Raw genomic sequence first — 9,398 nt, forward strand, 5'->3', positions numbered from 1 at the left:
CCTTTTAACACTCAAGTAAGCTGACCACATGTTCCAGATTTTCTGGGATAGCCTCAGCTTAAAATCTTCTGCTTATTAAACCCATAAAAAATAGCCTGATTTCCCATTTTTGGCCTGAAAGTACATCACTGGATGCTTCCAGATCTTTCTCTAACTTGTAGAAGGAAGTTTGACTCCACCTCTCCCCATGGGCAAGCCCTCTCAACCTCCCTGAGCCACAGGCACCACGGCTACAAAATGGAAATAGAGTATCCAGCTTCTTACAAGGATCTGATGGGCTGATGTTTGTAAAGTATTTTCATAAAAACCAATCAACATCAGATATTACTATTGTGTGGTCTGTTTACAAGTTCAAGGATTCAGCTATGGGGACCTTAAATTCCTTCACTTTAAAGTCTTCTCATGTTCCTTGGGGTCACTGGGCCCATCTGCAGTTCTTTGGAGGTGATGCAACTCAGTTTTCCTGGAAACCATGAGTGTTCCTCGATTTATCAGAGGCATCTGGGACATAGAGAAGGAGCCATGGTGGGAAAGAGGGTGGGGAGTTAAGAACATGAGTTTGGAGTGAGGAAGTTCATATCCCAGCCTTGGCTTTAATACATGGCTGAGCCTCTTATCCTCTTTGACAGGGTTGGTAGTAGGAGAAGATGAGTGTGGCACCTGGGGTGAAAAATTTAAGGGGACCCTCACTCTCATGGTCATGGAGCTATGTGAGGATCATTGCCTGCAGGTCGCTGAGAGTGAGCACCTCCTTAAATTTTGCATCTTGGTTCCCTCACTTGTCTCTCTCTAGTCCCAGCCCTGATTTTTTACCCAATTTTTCTGGAATGATAATAACAACCTTGAAGAGTTGGCATTAAGGATAGACATGAGGTATTTAAAGAGCCTTCTTTGTGGTAGGTGCTGGGTGAATGGCTACCTTTTATTCGGTCAATATGACAACTATTATTTCTTAAGTAACTACAATGTGCTGGCCTTAGGTTGAGATTTTTGAGGTAGCAGAAAATAATTCTAAAAAAGAGGAAAGGAAAAGAAAGCAGCATTAACCTTCACATCTAGTTCAGAATTTTTCTCCATCTTTGCAGTGACTGTCATAAAATGCAAAAGAAAATATATCTACAAACTATCTTAATAGTTTTCTTAATAGAAAACAAATATAAAGTTATATCTGTTCCAGAACATTTTCTTTAGCCCAAGAATATTTGGGAATTTTTTTTATTATAAACTTATTTTAAAAAATGCAAACTACTATGCCATCTATATAAACTTATTTTTAAAAATAATGTTTACAGAGTCTGTGGTGTGCTGTAATGAAACCTGTTTTAAATGTCTTGGTCAAAAAAAGTTTTATTTGCTTTCCATTCATATAACATCAAGAAATAAAGGATGTTCAAGGGTAAGGATATATAAATATACCAAATTGTTGTAGTTGATCTAATTTCCTGGAACTCTGGACAAATATGCAACCAAGAGGGATCGTTGGAAGGGCCTATGGTCAATGTTTGGATGCTTAATGCCACTTGCTATGTGATGTAAATCATCTGAGTTCATATAAAAGGATTAACCTACATAAGAGTGGCACTGTCAGTTAGTTGCAATCACCAGCCAGGAAAATAGCAATCATAGGAGACAGACCGTGAACAACCACCAAACAACCTTGACCTAGAAAAATCTGTCTTCATATGGCTGAACACTGTGTATTCAGTGAAAATATTTTTTAATGTAGTAACCACTACACCACTGAAAACAGTTTAAATAAAAACCCTTTTGTAAAGCAAGCAATTCCTCCCATTTATCTTTGGGGAAGTAGCAGAATCTCTGCAGGGTGGTTTTCTCTGCGGGGATGGATGCAACATCATTTGAGGCCAAAAGGGGCTTTTGTGGGTGGTACCTACCGCAGGCGATGGCGAGGAGGTGCGTCTGCCAGGTGATGACGTAGAACATGCCTCCCACGGCTATGCACGCGAGGGTGCTGTTGAAGCCGCACAGGCCGAAGTAGATGGAGTCAAAGGGCGTTGCGAGAGTGAGCGCTGCAAGAGAGGCCAGGTGTCTCTGATAAGTTTGGGGTCTCATGGGGCTCACCTGCCCACTCTGAAATCTACCACAGTCCTCTGAGCCCAGAACCGGTTATCCTCTTAAGTATTTATATTTAAAAAAAGGACTTCTAATTGTATTCAGTGAAAAAGCATGTAAAGGAAACAAATGACCATAGAGTCACATGAATGCTACTTGTTAAACTGGTAGGGTTGAAAAGACCCTTTGAGTAAGGATGCTGAAGTCTGATGTAAGCAATCCAGAGAATGTCCTTCCCCTGCCAGGAAAGGACCTCTCCTTCATTTGTATCTTAATATTCTCTCATGGAGAACAAATCTTTTTTACTGTTATTGCAGGTAAGGTTTAAAATATAAGTATGCCTGGAAGAAACCTCTCCCGAAGTTTAAATTTATACTAAGGTGTAAATGACTAACACCAAAGCCTTTCTTGACAGCAGCTTTTGCTCAAGGGAACATGAGGGTACTAGCACCAAAAGTGGACAAACATGATATAATGGAAGGAGAGAATCAGCAGGTGAGACATGTCACCATTTTCTGTGGAGCTGGCCCCAGACTTGAACATCTTTACAGCCCATTAACAAGGGGAAGGGATGACACAGACCTGCTAACATCCCCGTGGTGGATCCAATTGCTGCATGCAAGCAGACAAGAGGTGAAGAAACGAACAGAGCTACAAGGAAAATTCCTCCAGTCCAGGGGTTATCGCAGCCATACACTTGGCCAATTCCAACAGGGATGGCTCTCAAAAGCTGTAGGTACGAGAGATCACATGCTTATTTTGGAGGCAAAAGAGAGAACTTGAGCCTTGGATGCAAAAAAAATTCGGCACTAAACCCTCCACGCTAACATTTTCCAACAAGTTTCCAAGATATTCCTATCCAAATAGGTTCACTGTAGAAGGAACAGAGGCTATATTATCTTAATCTTGAGTTCTTACACCAAGGGGTTGGGATGCTGAGTTTTCTTTAGAAACATGAGTATAAGGCATTCATCCCCCAGTGAAGAGAAACTGAAAACTTTTCAAATTAGGGTATTATTCATTAAAAAAGTAATATATGTCTGATCAAAGTTGGGGTTTAAAAAGCTTCTTGTAATTTTTTTTTAAAGCTAAAAAGATGATGATAAGGCTAAATATTACACTGAGAAATGGTTCTTTGTGCTTCCTTGAATGTGCTGGGGGTGTGGTCACTTTAGACCTGTCTGGGTGAGCAGTTGGGCTAGTATCCACAGAAGGGGCCCCGAGAAGCTGGTATTGTCCTGCATCTGCTCTTTGGCTTGGTAAACCCCAGGGCACCTGCTTATCTCAGTCCTCCATGTATCTCGGGGGCCAGTGTGTGAATGAAAAAGCATTTGGAGAAGACTGAAGCCTTGTGGGCACTTGCACATGGGCCCTGGAGTTTGGGAAAAGGATCCTGGGGATGAGGGCTTCCCCAGCTACTAGGACAGGGTCCTGTGTTTTGGAGAGTTTGGCCAAAGGCCCTTGAGGTAGGGAAGGGCTTAAGGGAGGAGGCTCTGGGCCACGTTGGGATGCGCTGGAGTTGGTCTCACCCCTTGGGCAGTGAGCTGAGAAGAAATGGAGTCCTGGGGCGACTTTGTGTACATGTTATGGCCAGGTGGTTCTTCTCTCAGCTCCTAGTGCTCTTGGAAGACTCTGTTCTGCAGAGTGTCAGAGAAAGGAGATCCTGTAATTCAGGGGCCTTGGGCCAAACTTTCAAACCACAGTGGGAGTGTTTGGAGACAACAGGATGGGCCTAGCAGGTAACCATTTGGTTCAGTCTCCCATTACCCCAGGAAAGAGAACAGAGTGGAGGCTCTGTCCTTGCCACGCAGGGGAAAGGGGAGAGGCGAGAGAGGTTTATACAGAGGCAGTGGTGGGCAGGGCTACGCAGTTTTGTCCCTAACACCCTCCAGGGGGCCTCTCTAGTGGCCAAAGAACAGAGGAACCCACAGGGACTAAAAATTGTTGGGAGTTTTAGACCCTCTCTGTGATAATCACCACTTATTTCCCAGAAACTCAAGGCTGTAATTATAATTGTTTAAAAAATATGAATTATATCATAATCCATTCAATTGGGCAGAAATTTCTTTTTTCTTCCCCCTCTCCACCTATTGGAGAGCACCCCAAATTGAATTTGTATTTCCTGGAACTTTGGGGTTCTAAAGTGTTTGTATAGGATTCTGAAGTTAGTTTTTCCATTTCTATAAAATTCTGAAATATCTTTTCAATTGAAAATGCGGCATGGAGAATGCAAAATATATTAAACTAGCATTTTCTAACACCATCTCCTCATAGCACATCAATGAGAGCAATTTTACCTCCAAAAGATATCGATTGGGTAGAATCCTGAATGAGAAGACTAACGCACTGAACTGCCAACACAGCACCGTTTTTCGCTGCTGGCCCGCAAAGGTGCACACACACACACACACAATTAGCGAGGATGGGGCTAACACAAGCATTTCTCTTCCTAAATAATGGTGCTCCTTAGTGCAAATGCAGGGCTCTTTCCACTATATTATGCTGTTGTGACAATGGAACACGGAGAGAAATTTATTCTGAAAGAAAGTTCCTTCAGCAATCCCAAGTGGCATTGTGGTTAGGCAAAAAATTGCTAATAACGAAGTTTCAGAGTGAGCCCCAGACTGTGGGGCCCTGCTCTAGTGGGACAGAAGCAGCAGGGCTTCAGAGAACATGTGCCCGGTGAGATAAAGAGGCTGCGGGCACATGCTGACTTAATGCTTTTAGTGTAGCTTCTTATTAATTATCTCGGAAGACTCCCAGTGGTAAGCATTATAGAGAGAATACTTGTGCGAAAACAACAACAAGAAAAACTTTAAAAGCTCTGTTATATATGTTCCTTAATGCGGGAGCTCCTGTGCTTTGCAATTTGAGCAAACCTCAGAGCAAATGGATTAAACTCTGGAGGTTGGAACAGTGACTTCTGAAGCCAATAGAGGGAGCATGATGTGCACGTCTTTCATGATTTGGTGTGATTAAATGAAAGACAATACACAGCATGCGCTGCATTAAAACTAGAGTAAAGCATTAAAAACCTTTTTTTTAAAAAAGGGGAAAACAACAGCAACCCAGGCCTCAAGTCAGGAGGCTGGAGTTCTAGTCTTGACTTTGCTCTTCACTAATTCACTGTGTAACCTGGGGAGAATCTCTGATCTGCCCTCAGTTTCTTCCTGAGCCAGTCTCTTCTGCGTGGGACCAGAAACAGCCCTTGTAGCTCTTAGAAAGAGGAAAGGACGGTAGCTCATGAGATATGCATGTAGAATGCCTTGTACTGTATAGTTGTTAATAATTATTAATCACAGATGTTTCTGATGTGCAAAATAAGTAAATGCCACTTTAAGACAGGTTTGGACAGACACTACCCCTCCTCCTCCCGTGGTACCTACCAAGGGCACTTGGACCTCTGACCAGGTGATGTTGGGCACGGAGGATGCAGGCTGCAGCAGTGTCGTGGGGAAGAAGAGATTGTAGTGGCCTGTGGCCGCTAGGTACAGGGTCACAGCGATGTTGAAGGGCAGTGTGAAGACTGGGAGGTCCCACTTGCTGAAGACAGTCCCCAGGGCACTGGAGAGGATGGGGCTGATGGCAGAAGCACAGGAGATGCTGATCAGAAAGTGCTGCCTGGCCCTGACACTAGACTGGGAAGCGGTGGGGGGCTCCCTGCACCTTTTTGGAGACAGCAGCCACTGGGCATCCTCCTTGAGCCTGACTACCCTGAGCAGGTCTTTCCCTGGACCGCCTCCTTATACCAGGGCAGGATGCCCAGACTCAGCTTCAGAGGGAGGGCTTTCTGGGACACGTTTTAAGGTAGGGAGTCTCAGAACTTTCTTGATGAGTCACATAGCTCCATCCCCATGCATGAGGAGAGAGGACAGGTTAGGGGAGCAGAGGGGAGGGAATCACTTTCATTCATTTACCAAATGTTTTTTGACTGACCATGCACACTAGCCTCATGGCTTGGTGCCCTGCATTTTCTGCACGTGAAGGAGGGAATGGGGCCTGGCATCCTGTGGACTCTGCCCTGTGGCTGGGCCTTCAGCCTACCCTAAGAAGTTGTCTTGGTCTGGTCAGGGGTCTCAAGGATAAAGAAAAGCCAGGGGGGCAGGAGGAATGAGATTTCCAGAAACAGTTTCTTGCTCTGTGTTCTGGCAAGATGAGAACAAAAACCCCTTTAGATATTAAAAAAAGACGAGTAAATGATGGTGGCTAATGAGATGCTGTATATAGAAGACCTAGCATGGTGCTGTCACTGTATAACACTAGTAATTACTTCCAGTGGATGTTTCTGATGCTCACATATTCATAAAAGCTGCTTTAAAATCACGTTTAGACAGGCAGTCACGGGGTTCAGATAAGAAGGTTGACGGTCCTGGATCTGAGCCCACAACCTCAGAAGCAAACTTACCAAGACATGCACATAACGATGATGGGGAGCAGAAGCCACCAGTAATAGTCACCTTTGTCTGAGAACACGGCCATCAGCAGCCCCACCAGCACCCCGTTGTAGCCGTGAAGTCCTGCCGCGATGGCTGACCTGGCGGGAGAGGGGGACGGCGGGTCGAGTGAGGCTTCTCCATGGCCTTTTAAATTTTCCCTCTGACTCAGATTTTTCTCACCTGGGTCTGATGACACACACCTTCAAACAGACTGCATTTCTGGGACTGGGGAGGGAAACCCTTCCTATTTCTCTAGACAATGAGTCACTATGAACAGATAATCAGGGAACAGTCATTTTTAGTTGTCAGTGTCCTTATTTTGAAGTGTGTCTGAGCTGGAAGTGGGAAGGGGTAGAATGGTCCCATCAGGGATCAACCTCTTGGCCTCATGCTGGGGTCCTGGGCCTCCGGGGACTCACCTGTCCTGGCTGAGGATGAGCGCTGTCAAGGTGGACACCATGGTGCCCAGGCAGCCTGAGATGGCCCACCAGGGGTTCTGGATGAAGAGGCCGAGGATGATGAGGATACCACTGAGGGGGTAGTTCACAAACATCACCTGAGACATGCCCCGGAAGACCCAGTCGAGGAACTGGAACACTGGGGATTTGTCTGAAATGGGACCAGGGCAGGAAATCAGCAAATGCTGAGTGTGGGATGGCCCTGGGCAAGACAGCCACCTGCTGTCACATGCCACAGAAGGTAAACAAAACCCAAGAGAGCATTTGATTGCCCAGAAAACTTGAGACCATTGCCAGCCAGGTGTTGTCTTCAGGTTGTTTTTGTAGCAGTGGGATTAGGTACCCTGAGCTATCTGTGCCCCCTTGATAGTGGCATAAATTTTCAAGAAAAGTCTCTTGCTGCACAGAGGGCATTAAACCCATGACCCGACCTCTGGGAAGATTGCTAAAGAGAACCTACTGGCCTAGTAGACACAGTTCTCCCATGAACTATCCGGAGATCATTTTTCTAGAATGCTGGCTCTAGAATCCCAGTGCTAAAAATTCCCATCTGCACTGTTCAGATGGGATATTGAGAGAGCAGGACTGCTGTGTTCAAAAATGAGAGCTCACACCTTACATGTATTGGTATTTATATCCCAAGAGATTGAATGTCTGTCATAACAGCAAAACTCCTAGCTTCTCTGAGAGACTGCAGAAACGAGACTCAGACTAGTCTATAGGGAACCCCCATGGCAATGTGTTTCCTGGGGACAGCTGGAGATGACATTTGCAGGGTTGGGGCTGCCATCATGGTCCTTTACCTTTAAGCCCCTCTCCACACTCCTTCATCTCTCCCGTGATGTAGCTGAGGGCTTTGCTGAGGCTTTTCCCAGCAGCAACCATGGAACTCTGAATCCGGGCAGTCCTGGAAGTGTTTGGTTCCACCGTTATCTCGGAGCTCTCCTGCATGGTGTCCAGATCCTGCCCAGGGACGAGAGATGGGCAAGAATGTCCGACGTGCTGTGGCTCACACTTAGAAGTGACACTGTGGTCACTTGGGGACCAAACTGAGATTTTTATTTGGTATTTAGTTAAATTACTACTTAATCATCTCCCTGTTTCTGTAGATTAAAAATTGTTTTTTGTTTTGTTTGACATGTTACCTCACTTAATATGTGCAGCGACCATGAAGTACAATGAAAGGACATCTTTATGCTCACTCTGTGGATAAGGACTCAGGCATGGGAAGTTCTCATTTGCCAGGGTCAAGATCAAAGGGTAGAATTGAAATTTAACCACAGAGCTTTAGGTTGTTTTTTTTTTAAAAAAAATTACTACTTTCACTCTACTACACTATTTCTAGAAGCAATTGTTTTCCCCCAGCATGTCTGACCACGAAGTACAATGAAAGGACATCTTTATGCTCACTCTGTGGATAAGGACTCAGGCATGGGAAGTTCTCATTTGCCAAGGTCAACATCAAAGGGTAGAATTGAAATTTAACCACAGAGCTTTAGGTTGTTTTTTTTTTTTTTTTTTAAAATTACTACTTTCACTCTACTACACTATTTCTAGAAGCAATTGTTTTCCCCCAGCATGTCTAGTCTTTAAAATTCAATGTTTATAAACATAAAGTTATCAAATTGAACATGTAAAGATTCTGTTTTTGAAAATTGGCACCAGCTTATTTCCTAAATGCTTGAAATCTGGATTTAGAGGAAGACTGATAATAAATAATTCAAATAAAATAAATATGAAAGTTTACAAAGTGGACTATGAAAAATAGACATTTTTATCCTTGGCAATTACATTTCTGAAAATATGAATTCCAGAAAATTTGTCTAAATCAGAGAACATCTTTTACAGATCTTAGCTCCCTAATCTGCTGTAGGCTTTGTGACTGCAGGGTGCTGTCCTTGACATGGACACTCAAAACTCACCAGCAGCTCGACCGTCGGCTTCTGGTATCGATAGGGAAATGGGTTCTTGGTTTGTCTCTCCTGATATTCGCCTTTTCCAAACACTGGAATTGGAAAGAAAGAGCACCATCAGTCAGAATGACTCCATTCTGGCACCTGAGCAGTTAATTTCTGGCAAGGTTAGAGTTAGAATATTAAGTATTTCTTATTCTGCTTGAGGAAGCACAGAACCATGGTTTTTTGCAGCTGGAAAATTCCCTTTTTCTTTTACCGGTCACGGACCCATTTGGACCATCTTGGGGAAAAATGTACACCTTCATGTAAACAGGACATTTTACAAGGAATTTATGGAGTTCAGAGACTACACTGACTTTTACTGAGAAGCCCTGATTTAGCTAAATCCCTGTATTTTTTAGATGAGTAAATAGCATCCCGGAGAGACAGTGGCTTGCTCATGATCCCTGAATCCAGGGCTCTTTCTCCTGTACCACGTGGAGAACTCATAGATGTACAAAAAAAGGAACTTGGTT

The 9,398-nt window shown here is 44.1% G+C and overlaps 1 protein-coding gene across 1 annotated transcript in view; it reads right to left on the reverse strand.

Annotated features, from left to right (window-relative positions):
* LOC103601185 (urea transporter 2) overlaps nucleotides 1-8,966 on the reverse strand; it is a 16,404-nt gene extending 7,438 nt beyond the window's left edge. Inside the window, exons 1-7 of the mRNA XM_008585566.1 lie at nucleotides 8,890-8,966; nucleotides 7,771-7,930; nucleotides 6,929-7,118; nucleotides 6,479-6,607; nucleotides 5,460-5,652; nucleotides 2,656-2,803; nucleotides 1,896-2,030 (exon numbers count right to left, since the gene is read on the reverse strand). Of these exons, the coding sequence (XP_008583788.1) occupies nucleotides 1,896-2,030; nucleotides 2,656-2,803; nucleotides 5,460-5,652; nucleotides 6,479-6,607; nucleotides 6,929-7,118; nucleotides 7,771-7,918 (943 nt within the window). The 5' untranslated portion in view covers nucleotides 7,919-7,930; nucleotides 8,890-8,966. The remainder of the gene's footprint in view (nucleotides 1-1,895; nucleotides 2,031-2,655; nucleotides 2,804-5,459; nucleotides 5,653-6,478; nucleotides 6,608-6,928; nucleotides 7,119-7,770; nucleotides 7,931-8,889) is intronic.
* Between the last annotated feature and the right edge of the window lie 432 nt (nucleotides 8,967-9,398).

The sequence above is a fragment of the Galeopterus variegatus genome, unplaced genomic scaffold (genome assembly GCF_000696425.1).
Source record: "Galeopterus variegatus unplaced genomic scaffold, G_variegatus-3.0.2 Scaffold3622, whole genome shotgun sequence".
In the NCBI taxonomy this organism is placed as follows: domain Eukaryota; kingdom Metazoa; phylum Chordata; class Mammalia; order Dermoptera; family Cynocephalidae; genus Galeopterus; species Galeopterus variegatus.